Source organism: Phascolarctos cinereus, unplaced genomic scaffold (genome assembly GCF_003287225.1).
Source record: "Phascolarctos cinereus isolate Bilbo 61053 unplaced genomic scaffold, phaCin_HiC Scaffold_5;HRSCAF=322, whole genome shotgun sequence".
Classification (NCBI taxonomy): domain Eukaryota; kingdom Metazoa; phylum Chordata; class Mammalia; order Diprotodontia; family Phascolarctidae; genus Phascolarctos; species Phascolarctos cinereus.
In genome coordinates, this window is record NW_027555958.1 from 68,865,724 (window position 1) to 68,886,140 (window position 20,417).

General features: G+C 34.6%; 1 protein-coding gene across 1 annotated transcript in view; it reads right to left on the reverse strand.

Annotated features, from left to right (window-relative positions):
- Positions 1-20,417, reverse strand: part of SLC30A7 (solute carrier family 30 member 7) — a 90,452-nt gene that overhangs the window by 28,827 nt on the left and 41,208 nt on the right. The window contains exon 8 of the mRNA XM_020999949.2: positions 18,464-18,599. Coding sequence (XP_020855608.1) covers positions 18,464-18,599 — 136 coding nt within the window. The remainder of the gene's footprint in view (positions 1-18,463; positions 18,600-20,417) is intronic.

Below are 20,417 nucleotides of genomic sequence, written 5' to 3' on the forward strand. Positions count from 1 at the left end.
CTTCTCCAAAATCATCTAGGATGTTCACCAGATGACAAGTGTCACGTCAGAAGTGGGATTCAAAAACCAGAAGATTGCTCTTGAGTCTGATGCTTTAGACCATGAGGCCATTCTGAGAGTCAGCACATGTATGTTCTATCAACTTGCTTGCACTCAAAGCTTTTCAACTTGATAGGACCTACCAAAAGATAAATTTCACTAGTAGACTCTTTTATCTCACCTCTATAATGAGGTATCTCAGTAAGATTTACTGGAAGGTCCAAAACCACAAAGTACCTTACATTATGGTCAACCACACCTACAGTACTGTCCTCTGTTCTGGATGCAATAATTAGGGGTATGATGACAAATTAAAAGATACCTAGAAAAGGTGATCAGGATACTGAAGGCTTTCGCGTCATGTCATATGAAGGATATGGTAATATTTATTAGGAAAAAAGAAGCTTTGAGAAGAGACATGACAGATATCTTCAACTCTGATATGTTGAAATGAAGATAATGTGTCAGATTTATTCTATGTAGTAACACAGTGCCAAAACAGGACTGATAGGTGGAATTTACAGAGAGGCAGAATTTTGTCTCAATATAGTGAAGAACTTTCAGAAAACTCGAGTACTGCCAAAATGGAATGGGTTCCCCTGAAAAGGAAGAAATTTCCTTCTATATAAGCAGAGACTAAATGATCATTTGTCAAAGGTATCATATGGAAGATTCCTGGACAAGACAGAAGGTTGGACTAGATGACCACTAAGTTTCCTTCTTGTTCTGAAATTCTATAAAAAAAAAGTCATTCATCACTTAGCAATCCAGCTAAAACACAAATTTACATATTGAATTAAAAAACATGCCATGAAGTCAAGGGAGTTACACAGGTAGAAGAAATTACATCAATAACAAAAAAATTGCTAGTTACATTTCAATTGCTAGAAACACAATTATTAACTTCATATAATTCCATAGTATAAAAATAATATGAAGTGCTAACCATACATTAATAAGTCTATAAAGTATTCCTACTGGATGGATAATATTTCTTGCAAATAAGAAGTTAAATAAACTTCCTGGCTAACATTCCACCTCAGCATTTTTTAAAAATCTGATCTTTTTTGTTTTGTTTTTCAATACCTCATGAATAACAATTTATAATGTTTTATGAGTTACAAAGAGCTTTCTTCACAACTGCCTATAATGTATGTGGTGCAAATAACATCTCCCTTTCACAGAGGAGGAAACTAAGGCTTAGAAAAATTTAAGTCATTTGTTCAAAGTTACACCTGTAGTACACAAAAGAGCTAAGAGCTGAAATTAAGTCTTTTGACTCCAAGTCCCGCGCTCTTTCTACTGAATTAGACAGCTTCTAATAAATAAATGCTTGTTAGGCATATACCACTACTTTACACACTAAAGAGGGTAAAGAAAAGGTCCCTTCAGGGAGGGAGTTTCACAATTTAAACAGTTCCCAGTTGCTGCTGCCCACATCTGACCTAACTCTTCTTTCCTGACTGTTTTTCTGGTCTCAGTTCCAAATGCACATTCCTCATCTTTTGAGGCAGAATCGACTCAGGCAGTTCCCATCTGCTATCATGAGTTTTCCCTTTTTACATTCAAAAGAGGTCAAATGTAAACATTAACTTGCAACTAAACAAGCCTTCTAAAGGTATATGTGCATCCCAACAGCTGGTTAATAAATAACCAGAAAATGGGAAAAAGATGAAAATGCTATAAACACTCTCATGTACTTCATACTCCTAGCACTAGTAAAGCTATCTTAATTTATTTCACGCCATCAATATGTCTTTTCCCTCAAACTTGAAACTAGAGCACTGCTAAGTTTGTAAAGCAAATATGGGTAATGAATTTTTCATTACCAAGGCACAGCACAACACAGGAAGCCGACTTAAAGCTGTCAACAAAGCGAATAGTAATGAACTTACAGTTACAAAGTTACTGGGGAGAAAATTATTCTGATAGTTTGGAAGGACGCTTCTTTCTTCCTTCAGTTTGGTTTGTATTGTCAACAAAGTCAACTACAAAATATGCATTATTCTCTTCTAGCAACTATTATTTGAATATGTAGACAACAACAACAAAAGTAGAGGTACTTGGGCAAAAAGAAACATTTTCATGTTCTATAATGCCATTTCTCCCTTTGACAATCTTTCCTACAAAAATAAGACAAAAATTAACTAAGCAATGCCTAACAGTTATTTTGACCTAAGGACTGATTTAATTTTGGGTGAGGTCTCATTAACTTAACTTTAGAGTAATATTTCTGCTCCTTTTGCTGGAAATCCTACTGATGCTATGCACTGCTCTCTAACAGTATTCATTCTCATCTGATTGTTTAGTAGCTTTATGCTGGCTATTGCTTTTCATGGTAATAAATGCAGTTTAATAAAAATGACAGAGAAGATTATTCTCACTTTATTGCTGAATATCCAGAACTTCTCTATATTAAAAATTAATATTTAAAATGGAGAACTGACCTAAAGTACTCAGAGAAAAAAACTTGCTTACAAAAATTACTATTTAGAGCTACAAATTAAACAAAAGACCTTGAACTACACTGAGAAAATGTAAGCTCCTTGAAGGCAGTAACTATTTTAATTTTTCTAACTGTATCCCCAAGCACCTGATACACAAAAGATATTTAATATATGCTTGACTGATTGATTTGTCTGTTTTGGTAATTTTGTCTTTATCTCTCCCATTTTGTTTTTTTTTTAATTTTGGAAAGAAACTAGAGAATTCTAACTCAATTACATGAATGAAGTAGAAGGCACAGAAACAAATGTAGGGCTAGCTTGAATCCTACTCTTTAAACTAACTTTCAAAAGGATGTTTTGCAATCAATTATTTAGAACTTCATACACAATTTTATAAATAATGATCATGTTCCTAAGTTAGATCAAAACAGCTTACTTAATTTATAATAGAGAACCAACACTATTGAAGTATAGTAGTAATTGTATTAGAAAACCCATCATCCACAACACTATTCATAAATTCTGAGTTCTGATTTGGGATGCCAAGAACACATAAACCCCACCAATCCTAATGATAGCACCCACCAACATTACCAGCTACAGTGGAGACGATCCTTCTCCCCACAGGTAGAAACCCCAGCTCCAAATACTAGCAGTAGTTCCAGATTCTAGTCATAGATGAACTTAAGGGAAGGCCGTCATTCTCATTCTTCATATGTAATTAGTTGCCAAGTCTCATCTATTTTATATCACCAACATCTCACATCTTCCATTTCTCCACTCACAAGGCTACTGGCCTATTTCAGATTCTCATTGTTTCTTTTGTCCATTTTAAAAGCCTACTCACTAGTGCCATGCAACCAACACTTCCCCTCTCTAGCCCATCCCTCACATTGCTGTCAAAATAAGACTAAGGCATAGAATGCAGATCATTTTGTTCTCAAGACCCCAAACTTTTAGCAGTTCTATATTTTACTTATACTATAAAATGCAAGCTCTTAAAATACAAAATCTGGTATTAAAGTCTTCCACAACCTAGCTATACCTCTCTTCATATTCCATATTATTCCCTTTCATCTATACTATCTTCAAGCTAAACTGGATTGTTCTTCAAACTCATTATTCACCCAGCCTAAAATCCATTCTTCCAGTTCTACTTTACAAAATCCTTTTTTGTCTTCAAGATTCAGCTAGCTCCAATGAAGCCCTCCCTGATCCCCCAAATGTCCTTAACAGCACGACCAGTGTTGTTTTTGTCTACATCTCCAGGCATAACAAAATGTGCCTCACAAGAGTAGATAATTAATACTTGTTAAACTAAATTATTCATATATACACCCCATTTTTACTTTGTTAAACACAGAACTTCAGAATGAAACGTTGCAATAGATGATAGCATTTATTTTCTTTATTAATAGGTTGTGTTCCAAAAGTTCAAGCTGTTCGTAAACTCAGGGTACATTTTCCCACTGAAACAAAATTATTGTTCTTAAGTTCCCAAGGCATACCAAACATGACACTTAATCTTCAATATAAGACAACATTTCTTCTCACTAGACTTGATCAGTATGTTACAAAAGGGATTCTTGATCGGGTATATATTGGACTAGATGACCTTTGAGCTCTATTCCAATTGAGAGTCCTTGAACTTAGTACTCATAGTAGCCCTATGTCTTCTTTAACTCCCAAGTTCCAAATTTCAGACTTATACCAGTCTAATGACAGAAGGATGAGGAAAACTGATTCCTGGTAGTTTCTATGGCACTATCAGGGTAGACTTCCAGAAGCAGAGATGATGTGGGAATCTCAGGAGGGAAGGTTGCAGTCTCTAGTGGAGCTAAGGGGCTGGGTAAAGATTCAAACCATAACAGCTGTCCTGGCATTAGCCGGCTTCCTACTGAAGGTGAATGAGATTGGAAACAGCCATTATCTATGTTTTAAGGCAAATGCTGTGACAGATTGTCTCTATGGTTTTACTAGAACAAAACTTTTGCATCATGGCATGATGGAATGTCATAGAAGTTATTAATCCACAATAGGCTGATGTTTACATTGCCCACATGTTTTATGGCATTATCCTGGCTTTAAGCTATATCACTGCAGAATTTTGTGATTTATCTGCCGACATTTGAACTTGGAACATTTTCATTCCAAAAACATTTTTTGTAATTTAAATAATGTTTTAAGAAATTTTTCTCCCAAAAGAGGTTTCTTTAATCATAGAACTTTTTTCCTCATGTAATCATCAAAAAATATAGTTTAAAAAAACATGGTTGAATAAAAACTTGAAGCAGCCTTAAAGTATCCTGAGGCTTGTACTATCCATCAGTCAATAAACATTTATTAAGCACTTATGTGCCAGGAACTATGCTAAGCTCTAGACATACAAAAAGAGGCAAAAGATAGTTCCTACCCGCAAGGAGAGCACAATCTGATGGAGCAGACAATAAGTAACCATGTACAAATAAGCAATATAAAGGATAAATAGGAAAAATTGAAAAGAAAAGAAGGCATAGGGATTAAGAGGGTTTGGGAAAGGCTTCCTGTAGAAGATGGAATTTTAATTTGGATTTAAAGGAAGCTAGGAAAGCCAGTAAATGGAGTTGAGGAAAGAATTCCAGGTGTGGGAGACAGCCACAGAAAATGCCCAGAACTGAGAGATAAGAGTGTCTTGTTCATTGAACAGGCTAGTGTCTCTGGACTGAAGAGTATGCAGCAAGGAGTAAGGTTTTAAGAAGACTGGAAGGTAGGAGGGGGCTAGGTTATGAAGGGCTTTGAATGCTAGAGAATTTTGTATTTATCCTGGAGGCAATAGGGAGCCAGTGAGATTCACAGAGGTGGGGGTGTTACGTATTTTTAATAGAAAGGCTTGTACTTTAGGAAAATCAGCTTTAGGTTGAAGGGAGGATGGATTGGAGTAGAAAGAGGTGAAATAGGAGGATCCACCTTCAGGCTACTGTAGTTGTTTATGCACAAAGTACTGACAGCCAACACTTGAGTGGGGTCAGTGTTAGAGAAGAGAAAGGAAAGTATTGGAGAGATGTTGCAAAGGTGAAATTGCAACAGATTGGAAATGAGTGAGAGTTAGTAAGGAGTCAAGGATGACACCAAAGTTGAACTTGAGGGACTGGGAGCATATTATTGCCTTCTACAAAAATAGAGAAGTCAGGAGACTGGAGAGGTTTTAGGGAGAAAGATAATAACCTAGGTTTTGAACATGTTGAGTTTAAGACATCTACTGGATATCCAGTTTGAGATGTCTGAAAGGAAGTTAAGAGACCAGCAGAGGAGTTAGGGTCAGATAAGCAGAACTCAGAATCTTCACCATAGACATGTTAATTAAATCCACAGAGCTGGTGAGATCACCAAGTGAAGTCAGTACAGAGGGAGAAGAGAAGAAGGTCCAAGACACAGCTCTCTGGGATACCTATGGTTAGAGGGTGTGATCTGGAAGAGGATCCAGCAAAGGTCAGAGAACAGTCTGACAGGTAGAAAGAGAACTAGAAGCGTGCTGTCTTGAAAACAGAGAGTAGAAAGTATCAAAGAGAAAAGGTGATCAATAGTGTCAAAGGCTGCAGAGAGGTCAAATATAATGAAGACAGAAAAAGCCACTGGATCTGACAACTAAGAGATTATTAGTAACTTTAAAGAGAGTAGTTTCAGGAGAATGATGAAGTCAGAAGCCAGATGTAAGGGGTTGAGGAGAGAAAGTGGAAGTACCTTCCTCTGGCCTTTTCAAGGAGTTTAATCACAAAGAGCAGAAGAGATATAGGCCAATAATTAGAAGGGATGGAAGGATTAAATGAGAATTTTTTGAGGATGAGGGAAACACGAATATGTTTGTAGGCAGTAGGGAAGCATCCAGTAGACAGAGAGAGACTGAATATAAATGAGGGAGTGAGAGTGGCTTACACACAGTGGGCACTTAGTAAATGTTTGTTGAATTGAGAGAACTGACCTAGTCAGAAGGACTTGGGTTCAAATCTTTCCTCAAATATTATGTATCCAACCCAGGGGCAAATTATTTAACCTCTATGCCTCAGTTTCCTCATCTGTAAAATAAAGGATTTGGATTCAAAGGATTCTAAGGTCCCTTCCAGCTCTAAATCAGTGATCCTATTATCCATCAATACATAATGATAAAAGCCCATATGCTAAGCCCTATGAGCAAATAGAAAAGTAGCAAAAGGTCACCAGCCTCAAGGAATGTATAATCTTACTGGTAAGACAAGAAAAACATTATTAAATAATTAGAAAAACATATAAAAGAGTCTAAAATGTGGTGAAGAGCCTCTCTGGTTCTCTAATTTCCTGCAGGCCACAATGCAAAAGGCAAAGTGCCGTTCCTATATATGTAGGAAAAATATAATGTGGATTTAAAATTACGCCAAGGGGCCAAAAAATGGAGATAATATTACAATGAAAGTTTCTCTGCACCTGTTTCTCTCTCTTCTCCTTTTAATTTTCACTTTAACCAGCCACAAAACAGAACTGAAATATACTTCTAATATGTTTTATTTACTGAATAGTTTTTATTAAAATTTGAGAATCTCGGAATTGAAAGGGACCTCAAAGTATAAACGATACTTGAAAATGAATTCCTTCTAAAATATACCTGACACCTGGACATCCAGCTAATGCTTGAAGATTTTCAGGGAGAGACAACAGGAAGAGAAGGGACACTCATTATCTCACAAGAGAATCCATTCCATTTTTGAAAATCTAACTACCAGAAGATTTTCTACAAACCTAATCCTCTGCCCTCTGGGATCAAAGAATAAATCCATTCCCTCTCCTACATGTCAGCTCTCCAAATATAGAAGACAATAATCATATCTCCCCCCCATATCTCCTCTTCACCAAGCTAGTTGGTTCTAGGAAACCCCTAGTTTCTTCAACTAATTCTCCTTGTATAATCTCTAGGTAGTTCCACATTGTTCAATCTCTAGCTTATCAAGGTTTTCTTAAAATGAGTCACCTAAAACTGAACACAATGCCCTAGCAGCAGTCACCAGCCTGGAGAACAGCTGGATTACCACTTGCCTAATCCTGGTCACTATGACTTTCAAAGAATTTTAGAGTTGGAAGGGACTTCAGTAGCACTCCATGCTGGAAAGAGAATATACATTACAATACACCTAATAACTGTATTCTAATCATTGCCGGAAGAACTCCAGTGAGAGTGAGTCCACTATCCCACAATGCTGTTCATTCTGCTTGAAGACAGCTCCAATAGCTGGGAAGATTCTCCCTGATGTCAAACCTCAATGTGCTTCTTTGCAACTTCTGAGCACTTAGTTCTGTCCTCTGGAGCCAAACAGAATAAAATTAATCTCTCCTTCCCATGGCAGCCTTTGAAATACTTGAAGATGGCGATTACATTCCCCCGAGTCTGCATTAGGCTGATTATTCCTAGTTCCTTCAATCAACCCTCATATGACATGGACCAGAAGGTACTTCACCATTCTGGTTACCAATCATTGAACCCCAGATTGTCACCGCCCTTACTAAAATGTGATGCTTAAAAGTATTCTGGAAGCGATCTGACCAGGGCTGAGAATATATCAGGACTACCATCTCCTTACTGCTTAAGGTTATGCCTCTCTAAATGAAGCCTAAATTCAAATTAGCTTTTTTGGCTGCCATGTCACTGTACTGATTCATACTGAATCTGGAATCCACTAAATCTATGTTGTTGTTGTTTTTACCTGAATTGCTCTCTAGATAAGACTTCTCCATCTTGTTTTTATAAAAATTGATTTCCTGAATCCAAGTATAAAACTTTACATTTATTCTTACTAAATTATTTCTGATTAAAGTCAACCCAGTGCTATATTTTGTCAAGATTTTTCTGAATCCTGACTCTGTCACGCAGTATAATATATTAACTATCTATTTTAACTCAGTGTCATCTGCAAATTTAATGACAGTGTCATCTATCACTGATCTAAATGATTAATAAAAATGCTAAATAACACAGAGCCAAGTACAGATCCCTGCAATACACCATTACAGACCTAATTCTAAGATGCCACCATACCATTAATGACTAGTCTTTGAAATCCAGCCATTAAACCAGTTCAAAACCCATCTAATTATATGTAGCCTAACCCATATATCTCCATCTTTTACATAACAATAACATGAGATACTCTATCAAAGGTTTTGCTAAAACCTAGGCAAATCATAATAACAGCATTCCTCTGATCTACCAGGTTAGTAACCATATTTTAAAAAAAGGAAACAAGGTTAATTTTTCCTGACAGGTTCTTTGTGAAGACTGCTTCCTATGTTCACTAATCATCTCTTTAATAATCTGTTCTACAATTTTACTAGACAATAAAGTCATTGACCTAAAGTTTACAAACTCTATTTGGTTCTCTTTTGCTCTTCTTTACTCCTATAGTATTTTTCCTATTTTCTAATATCTTTCAAATATCACTAATAGTGATATTCATGAATCACATATGCCAATTCTGTCACTACCAGAGGAATTTAGTCCAACTGGGTCAGATGACTGCAACTGGTTCAGGTCAGCTAAGCGTTCTCTCTCTATTTTCTTACTGATCTTGGATATCAACTCCCTATTAGCCACTTTTTGTTCTGTTCTTTTTAGGACAAAGATCATCCTCCTTGCTAAAGAAAGAAAAAGAAAAACTAAAATTAAGCAACTCTGTCTCCACTCTGATGTTAATTATCATCATCTAATCTACCCTGATCAGTTCTGTTTTTTCTTTGATCTTATTCTTTCTCCCATCTAGGTATAGATATCTTCACATTTTTATTCTCCTTAACTTTTCTTCCTAGCCTTAGTTCATGCTAATCTTCAGCACACTTATCACTATTCTTAGTGATATGTTTTTGTATTTATCCTTTTGATTGTGTTCAGCTTTTGTAGCTATTTTTTAAAAATCTAATTTGGTAAGGCAGTTCTCTGTGCACTGACAACGATCACTTGTTTTGTTTTGTTTTTTCCTACTTAGAATATTTCATGTAGCCTCTTTAAATTCCGCATAAAATTGCATTACCTTTTTTGGGCAGCAATATCATAAATTTCATTCATACTGAGATCTTAGTCCACTAAAATTCCCAGAGATTTTTTCAGAAGAACTTCTGCTGAGATACGCTTTGCCTACCTTGCACTTGTGCAGTTGACTTTTTTGAACTTAAATCTAAGACATTTTTATTAGCTATCCTTCTCAGCTTTATCTCACTTGCAAATTTTATCAGCTGGTCATCTATGCTCTTACCTAAGTTATTGGTAAAAACTACTAAAAAGTGTTTTAACTTTTAGATGACCTATCACAAATATAGGTCAGGCTGTAGCTATGTGAATTTAATTATAATGCATTGTTTATGAAAATAGACAAACCTACATAGTTGGAAAATATTAATTGCTCCAATGCAAGTTGAGTCAATACAAAAAAGACAATACTATCTAAATTTACTTATTTAATGTCATACCAATCAAACTACCAAAAGATCAATTTACAGAACTAGAAAAAAAATAATTACATTCATCTCGAAAAACAAAAGCTCAAGAATTTCAGGGGAAATTATAAAAAAATAGTGGGAAGGAAAGGGTCCTGACAGTAGCAGATCTCAAACTATAATACAAAGCTGTCATCATCAAAACAATTTGGTATTGGTTTTTAAAAATAGAGATGTCAATCAGTGGAACAGATTAGGTAAATATACAATATACCAAAGCAAACAAACCTGATATGCCAGTATTTGATAAATCCCCAAACTCCAGTTACTGGGGGAAGAATTTGCTATTTAATGAAGACTTTTGCAGAAACTGGAAGGCAGTCTGGCAGAAATTAGGTTTAGATCAACATCTCAAACTATATGACAAGATTAAGTTCCCAATGGATACATAACCTAGATATAAAAGGCTACATCAAAAACAAATTACAATAATTTGGTGGAGTATGGTGCAAAATTTAACAAAGTAGATGAGAATGTTTTATAGAACTTTCCAAAAAAAACCCTCATCCCTAAGTTATATAGCACTTGATTATTTCTTCCCCTGTGGGTCAGTGACTTTTAAAAGAAAGGCTCTGCACACTAAAAGACCTCAATTCAGAGTTAATTCAAGGATCACTAAATATTTAAATATTTTAAAATATTAAATATCTTCAAATATTGTACACCAAGATTTTGACCTTGGCTCTGTTGCTCTGCTACAAGGAGAAAGTGAGGCTTGTGACTGAAAACTGCTTCTTCTGAGCAACAAGGGGGGAGGGAAGAGAAGTTATGTTATGGCCCATTAAGTCTTAATGGGTCCACTTATACAGAGGAAGCAAATTTGCTTTATATTCTACTACAAAATGACCAGCAAGAACTTTTTGGTAAGCATACTGTCAAATGCCAACCCCTATACTAAAATTCTTGGAAACAGATTAATTCAGTAATAGATCAGGAATGGAAGAGATCATTATGGAGTGGAATAGTTGGGAAAGATATCCCCTTAGACATATCAAACTGGATGATTTCCCTATCACTGTCAAAGAAACCACCATCCTTCCAGTAACCCATGCTTACAATGTTAATGTCATCCTCACTCTCTCCAACCTCTCCCTTGGCTATATCCACTCTGTTTTCAAGTCTCGTCATTTCGACTTTCGCAACATCTCTTGTATATGATGTCTTCTTCTCTCCAATCACAGAGCCACTGCCCCGATATATGACCTCAGCTCTTCAGGCCAGGACTAATGCAACAGTCTTGTGGTTGGTTCCATGGCTTCAAGTCGTTCCTTTCTCAAATCTACCCTTCACGCAGCTGCCAAAGTTGATTTTCCTTAAGTATATGTCTGATCATGTCACCCATAAGCTTCACAAACTTCAATGGCTCCCTATTAACTCCAGGAACAAACATAAAATGCTCAGGTTTCACATTTAAAGACCTTCACAACCTGCTACCTTCCTACCATTCTGATTGTCTTAATACCTTATGCCCTTCCACATACTCTACAATCCAGCAACACTGGCTTACTTGCTGTTCCTTTCTCATGATACTCCATCTCCTGACCTCATGACTTTTCACTGGCTACCCTGGATATGTCTCCTTCCTCATTTTCATTTCTTGGGTTTCCAAGATTTAGTTCAAATCTCACCTTTAGCAAGAAGCCTTTCCTGGTTCCCACCCACTACCAGGTACCATCCCTTTGAGATTATCTTGCATTTACATAGTGCATGTGTGTGTGTGTGTGTGTGTGTGTGTGTGTGTGTGTGTGTGTGTGTCTATTCATAATTATGCGTATATTGGGCCTTTCTTTGAACTCCTTGTGCTTTTGCTCAGTGTCTGTAACACACTATAATACAGTGATTACTTAATAAATGGTTGCTGACTAACTTGTTGAAGATATAAAAGTTTTGACTTGAGCCTTGAAGGATGGATACAATTCATATAGGTATTGGAGACTGGAGTCTGAGGTAGTGATAGGTAGAAATTTTAGGTAGACAGCACAGTTCTCTCTAATAACTAATAACTTTCTTATTAGAATAATTTTATTCAACTTAATTTTTTTCTCCCTTTAAATAAGTTTATTGAAAAATAGTAAATGTTAAATTAAATACTGCAGTATATTTTTGAAGAGTAAGGCTAGTTGGGAAGGAAAAGAAGCATAGCTCTCTGTGAGACCCCTTTTCATGCTCTATTCAATCACTGAAATCAAAAGGCAGGTTTCAAAGAAAAGAAAGAAGGTACACTTCTAGAAGTTTTTCCTTTTTTATAAACAGGTCAAAGGAATAACAATATCCAGACAAGGTTATTTTTTTTTATAAGCAGGTCAAAGGAATAACAATATTCAGAGAGTATTTTTAAAATCAAACATGTTGATTCCATTAAAGACATTAAGACATTTTAAAAACTATTTTAAAAGACCATTAAGACTTCTATCAAAGTTGAGGTGGAGTGATTGTTTCTTTTTTTTAGGTCAAGGTTCCCCCACTACAAAAAGTCTGAAGACAACTGCACTAATCATTCAGGATTCTAGATATGTTTCAGCTTAGTCTGAAGTTTATTCCTTCCCCATCTAAAGACGCAGTAGGAGCACTACGAAACAAGTTTCTCTATATGTTCAATTCTATATATAACATGTCTTAGGCTGAGGAGTGAGTCAATAAACATTTATTAAGTGCCTATTATGTCCCAAGCCCTGTGCTAAGTATAAAGGGTTACAACGAAAGGCAAAAGAAGAAAAACAGAAGACAATGACAATTTTGGTCCCAAAATCCATTAACAGGCTGAATTAATGAGAAGGGTCTTGCCTTTGCTTCCTTCAAAAAAATTAAAATGTCCATAGATTACAAATATATTTTAAATGTAAACCACAAAGGAAATTATGTTGGGCAACACCCAAAACCATAGTCACTATACTATACTTCCTAACTTTTCAAAAGTTTATCAGTTTAGACATGTTATTTGATAGAAAAAATGTTTATGTTATATTTAGACTGATAACAAATGTAAGTTATTTAACTCTGATTTAATCAATCTGTTACTATCTAACCCCAAATGCTCAATTCACTACATTCATTTTTGTACATAATTGAAAAACTCAAGTTATTATAACTTTTTGTATTATTCATATTCACTTTGCTTCATTCTCATATTTAAAAAAGTCAATTACCAACTATATTTGGCATCAGCATCTTCATGTTTCTCTAAAGTTAGGGGCTTCCTCCCCAACAAAAATCCAGAAACATAAAAGCCCATTTAAATCTCCCTGTTGACAAAATGTGTTATAGATATTCTTCTTTCCTTTAAAAAAAAAGTATAATGACTTTCTATCAGTTGTAAGAATTTTCTTTTAGTATACTCATAAAGATTTATGACAAAACCTTACATATGTTGCAAGCTGGCAATCTGCTATAAAATGATTTTTTTAAAAATTCCTCTAAATGCTTCAGAAATACCACATCAATAACAAGCCTCATTTCCGCACACTGTGTCTATCTCTTATTTTCCATCTCACATAGGTGTCCCTGTTATTAGCATGCATCAAAAACAATACATAAGTCTGTATTAAAGGCATTAGCCTTAGAAGGAAAAGAGCTGTAAAACTACAAAAGCCTTTAATACCTTCCCCATCTGGCATAACAAATTCTGAATTAACACTTTTGGCATACCAACTACCTAAAAAAAAGAATAAAACCAAATAAACACCAAAACACTAAAATCTATCTTGACAAGGCAGAACAGGTTTTCAGCATCTATGAAAATACTGACAAAAATAATTCAACATTTATTAAGTGACCACTACATGCATGGTATGTTTGGCGTTCATGATATAAAGATGAATTAAGCATTAACTCCCATCCAAAAAGACACAACTTATATAAACTGCAATTTATTAGGACGTATAAAGCATGTCACAAATACCTATAATCTGAATTACAAAATCTCAGAGTTGGAAAGGACATCAGAAGCCATCTAGAACAACACATACAATCATTTTTTCTATGACCTGCCCAACAAGTCTTTGCTTGCAGCAAAGGGAGGGAGAGTCCATTACTCCAGTCAGCCCACAAATAAGCTTTTCCTTCCTAAATTGGCCTCTCAGTAACTTACAAATTTATTCTAGGGGGAGGTCTAAACCAAGTGTCATAAGCAATATGAATTAAGAAAGATCCATCCTAGCTACTGGATCTGGGAAGTTCATAGAGAGGTAGCACTTGGGCTGGGTCTTGAAGGAAAGGTAAGATTTCAATAAGGCAGAAATAGGGAATGAGACAGGAGTCCAAGCCATGTGCTGGAAGCAGTATGAGCAAAAAAACAGAGATGGGAGATAGGAGGAGGAGGTTGGATACTGTGTATAATCCAGTGTGGGTATAATGTGGAGTATGTGAAGGGGAATAGGGTAAGGCAAAGCCAGAAATACAGGCTGAAGTAAAATCATGGAAGACCTTGAATTCTGGGCTAAGGATTTGATACTTTTTTTGAGAGGTTACACAATGGATAGCCACAAGTTCTGGGAACAGAGGAATGATATATGATAGGACATTATATACATACACACACACACACATATATCTATGCATAAGGAAAATTTATTCTAATGGTGGTATAGAAAATGGATAAGGGGGGGACAGCTAGGTGGCGTAGTGGATAGAGCACTGGCCCTGGGGTCAGGAGGACCTGAGTTCAAATCCGACATGAGACATATAACATTTAATAGCTGTGTGACTCTGGGCAAGTCACTTAACCCCAACAGGAAGGAAGGAAGGAAGGAAGGAAGGAAGGAAGGAAGGAAGGAAGAAAGAAAGAAAGAAAGAAAGAAAGAAAGAAAGAAAGAAAGAAAGAAAGAAAGAAAGAAAGAAAGAAAGAAAGAAGAAGAAAGAAAGAAAGAAAGAAAGAAAGAAAATGGATAAGTAAAAGTGGCTTTGTGCCAAAGGTCTGAATTAGGGTGAGTAATGGTAGTGGGATGGAAAAAAGACAGATTTGAGATTATGTAGGGAAAATCAAAAGGTCTTGGCATTACTGAAAGAGTTGACTATTTGAAACAAACTTATGTGAAGAGGGAAGGAATCATGAATCCAGAAATCACAATGACAAAGAGCAGGTTTAGGAGAAGTGAGGGTATGGGACATGTGCAAGGTTGCAGATTATTATCAAAGAGGACAATTTCAGAATTCAATATCTTGGAATTTAAACAAATTCAAGTGATGGTGAAATCTAAGGTGTGATCATTTGGTGGTTGACTGATTGATACAGGTTTAACTAGAAGTCCTAAGAACTGAGAAGTTCAGAGAACTGTTTAGTCAAAGCATTACTAAAGTTCTCCAGAATTACTGGAAGGATATGGGATAGAAAGAAGAGTAAACTGCATCTTAATGAGAAGCTAGAACAGTATCCTATAACAAGAAGGGTTGGCTGAGAGTTACATAATCATGTAGGATAACTTACAATAAATGCTGCTGAGTGACAGTAGCAAAAGCTTTGAAGTGGAAGTAGTATGGAACAAGAAATAACAGAGATTGTTCTTCCTGACCTTATGAATTTGAGGGAACAGAATAAAAAGAGGTCATTACAAGTTTGGGTTACCAGAGATACCAAGTTCTAGTTAATTAGGGGTTAAAGGAATATAAAGATAGAGAACAAGGATGAATTGAAAAAAAAATAAAGCCAAGCATGTGTTCACTTATAAAGAAATAAAGGGGATGACCGTTAGCAATAAAATAAAGTTCCAAAGGGAACACTAGACAAAACTAGCAAAGAGGTAGCCAGGGGGATAACCCAGGCACCACCCTAGTTCTGGCCCCCCATCATCTCTCACCTGGAAAATCCCCACAACTGCCTCCTTCTTGGTCTCCCTGTTTCCAATCTCTGCTTTCTCCAATCCATTCTCCACAAAGCTGCCAAAGTGACATTTCTAAAGCAGCTTCCTTCAAGACTCAGTTCAGTTGCCATCTCTATAAAAAGCCAGCCCTATCCCCTTCTCCCAGGACATACTTTGTATCTCCACTGTCCATACTTTGTATTTAATTTCTTTGTACACATTGTATTGTTTTCCTCCAGTAGGACTGAAGCTCTTGGAAGAACATTTTTTGTTTTTTGTCTTTATATCCCCAATGCCTGGCATAGTGTCTGATACACAGCAGCCACTTAATAAATACCTTATATTAATTAAAAATGTTAAATAAATTAAAATGTTTCCAATCATTTAATATTAATCCTTTTTTGTGTATCCTACATTCCAGCCACACTGGATTACTAGCTATATTCTGCAAACTTACTATGCCATCTCCCACCTCTGGCTGTAGTCCAGCAGTCTTGCATGCTTTCTCTGTACACACCACTTTTCAGAATACTTTTTTTTTTCCAGGGCTCAGTTCAAGTGCTACCAGCTCAGGAAAGTCATCCCTGATTCCTCAAATAAAAGTGTTCTCTCCTTGCTCAAACAGACCTGCGGCAATTTGGACTAGGTTCATCATGTGCCCTTAGCACATTCTGCCTTTTACTAGATTTATCTATTTACACATTCTATTCCCCATCCCTAGCAGAATGTAAGCTCCTTGAGGACAGGAACTATGGAGTTTTTTTGTTTTGTTTTATTTCATTTTTTGGTATCCTAAGCACCTAGTACAATGCCCTGCACATAGTAGATACTTAATAGATGTTTGCTGGATTAAAAGTTTCTCAGCAGGACATTACAGAATACATATTAAATTATCTAATGAAGAAAACATTATTTAAGCAAAATGACCTTCAATTTCTTCTTTTGCAATATATGACTACTCTAAATCATTAAAAGCAAGTCTTTCTGACATGACACAGTTATTTATATCTGGGTTTAAACAGATACAATTTATATCAAATCTAAACTAAATTTCAATCTATAATAAATGCAAAGTTTTGGGGGGGTTTCCCACTAAAGAGGGAGAGTGGCAAATGCAGCTCCTTACTCAGAAATAAAGGGAAACAAAATTGGAATTTCTCAATGCCACATGTATTTCAGCAACAGTAAACAGAGAATTAAGAGGTAAATAATCATATGACACTTTTCTATACACTTCACAAGAACAATTTTTATATATTTAAAAAGGTTCTTTCCCATCTATCCAAATTCCCAAGATACATATGTATATGTATACACACATACACTCACACATACATATATTCCTATTTATGAAAAATGGAAAATTTGTTACATTTGTTCTACTCTCTAATTTCAAAGCTAATATATTTTATTTCATAAAATTTAAACTAATTAAAGTATGAAATAGAAAGGGCATATTTTCATTCAAATTTTTAAATAATCAATGTTTTAATAATGTTTTATTAAAACAATGCTTTAATAAAAAATCAAATACTGATTTTTTTTCTCTTGCCAAATAAATGCAAGACAAGAAAATATCTGCTTTTTGAAATCTAATATTATGTACTTATACATTTAGCCCTTATATTCTGCCATGTAATACTTCATTTTAAAGAAACATATACTTTTTTTTGAGGCCATCAGAGTTAAGTTACTTGCCTAGAGTTACACACATAGTAAGTATCTGAAGCCAAATTTGAACTCAGGTCTTCCTGACTCCAGGGCTGGTACTCTATTCACTGCACCACTTAGATGCCCCAAAATGTATACATTTTAAAAAGCAACTTCTGCTCTTGTTACTAAGAATATTTCAATGACAATGTTATGAATGAGAATAACATCTGAATGAGAAATGAACATAAAAAGTAACTGTACACCATATACAAATATTATAATCCCACAAAAGGCACAAGGCAACAAATTCTTCAAAAGAAAACCATCTAAAGTCAAGTAAGTATACCTTAACAGCATGAGTCAAGTATACATGAAGATATAAACTTAAAAATAATTAAAGTATAGGGCAATCAGTAGTTTTAAGGATGATCTTTAATAACATGGGTACTTTTAATATTTAATACTGACTGAGGTTTTTAACCTGGAGTCCAACTGTAGAGGTCCATGAACTTGATTAAGAAAAAATTATGTCCTTATTTTCACTAACTAAAATTTGGTTTCTTTTGTAATCTTATGCATTTTAAAAACTTTATTTTAAGAAGGGGTCCCTAGGTTTTACCAAATTGCCAAAGAGGTTCATCATATGCACACACCCATGCCTTCTGTTTTCAATTTGAGGACTGACATTTATGTATTTCAGACATTTTGTTTGTTTGCTAGTATCACACATACCTCCTATTTGTAATGGTCTACTATATACATATCTTACTGAATAAAATAAAATGCCTTGACCACAAATTTAAGTTAACAGAAAAAAATCAGACAAGAATTAAATAATACCCCTCCCCTCAACAAGAAGTGGTAAAAACAGACTAGCACAAAGCAGACAAACAAAAGAATAAAAAGAATTGATGTAGAAAATGGCTAAAGACTGAACGAAAACAAACTCAATAGCTCACAGTTTAGAGCTAAGATTGACGTGTCTGTTAGAAGCCTATTTTTCATATTAATATTTGAGAACATAGAACGAAAACTTACCTTACAACTATAAGTATGGCAATAAGGATTGAACAAATAGGATCTGCTATCATTAGACCAAAGTTTTGCATCATGATGGCAGATGCAATTACACCAACACTCCCCAGTGTGTCTGCTAAAATGTGTAAAAATACACCTATAATAAAGCATAAGCAGAATCAAATTAGTATTTTAGAAACTAAAAAGTATCAAAAATAATGGATTTTTAATCAAAATTAAATCCTCTAAAGTACTCAAGTGGCTACATAATGTCTATTTGTTTCCCTGAGTGTCTTTCAGAGTGTTCCAGGAGACTTTTAATTGTTGTAGCTGAAAAATAAAGGCTAAACAAACCACTTAAAATATTTTAAAACTGCAGATAAATCATTACTAGATAAATTATTTAAAAAATAAAATAAGTAAGTCATTACTAAAGTTGCTTTTACTTGACCAAACCAGTAGGAAGTTATGTTACTTATGAGTCAAAGTTATTCTGATAAGCCTGAATATTGTGACTTATTTCAATATAAGTATTTCAATAAACTTATAAAAACATCTTCTACAAATTCACTTATGGGTTTAAAATTTATGTAACAAAATTCCTTTTTAAAAATTCAATATGTTTTAAGCAAAAAAAAATATATAGATATAGATATAGATATATAGATATATAAAAACAGATGCCAGAAAAAATAGGTACACAGAGCCCTCTGCTGGTAATTTAATTTATAAACCTTAATGACTAACATTTTTTGCCATATAATTTTCCTTTTCTTGTAATGGGGGTCCTATATGTTACATTTTCTTACAGAGTTTCTTACAGATAAAGTTATCCATTAAGCTCAAGCTCCAAAACATGGAGTTTAAACTTTGTATTTATAAGATACAGCAAGCGAGTTATTTTAAGAAACTTAAAAATTTAAACTTTCTATTTGTCATTGAATAAATGAAATGACTACAAAACCTTTAGCAAATCCAAGAACTGTTTCAGATATCGTTCTACCACAATTTATACAATAACTTACTTTTAAATTAAATTTAAAATAATAAAGCAATCAGATTTTCAATAAGTTAAATACAAAAGAGATTTTATTTTACTCTATAAACATCAAAAGATAATCTAACATTTGTATGTGATATATATAAGTTCATCACATTATTGGTAAAAACATGGTAAATATAATGCCATCTACCACCACAGTAAATATAATGCCTACTGCACATACTTCATCTGGGCTTTATAGATGATTTATACAATTATACAACTCTTCACCAATTTTTCAAATCACCTCATTGGCTAATTTAGAAAACACTACAAAATAACAGTATTTATCCATTTTACAAATACTTGTTCCTTTTTTAAAACTCTTCAACAGAAGAAACTGTATGAGAATTACAATCTATTTTAATTACAGAAATAAGGATTTAATTACCTGAGTAAAAAGACAGAAACTCAGACGAACCTAAGCAGAGTGAATTCTATACAGATCTATAAATTTTTGTGCTAAATTAGAATTCATTCCAAACACATACATAATACAATCAGTAGGTCATCAGTCAAGGCTTAGAAAACCTTGTTTTGGGTTTCCATAAAGATTTTTTTATTAAAACTGTATTTCTATCTGACTTAATTACTCTAAAGAAAAAAAATCTTACAGAATAAAGGCTATATGAGATAAAAAATTTATTTAAAGAAAAACGGTTTAGTGTTTCCCTAACATATCTACTTTAGATGGCAAGGAATTAAAGATGTCAAACACATATGGTAAGGACCGCTGTTCAGATTAAAATTACCTTTTGAATGAGAAAGAAGAGAACCACAGAAAACATACCACAGTGGTTTAGGGGCCCCTGAACCACAAACTCTTAATTGATTTGTATTCTTAGACCACTATACATCTTTAGTGGATATTTTAAGAATTGAAACTAGCGGGTAGCCACCATTAGAAAAAAAAATAGAATCTTTAGATAGGGA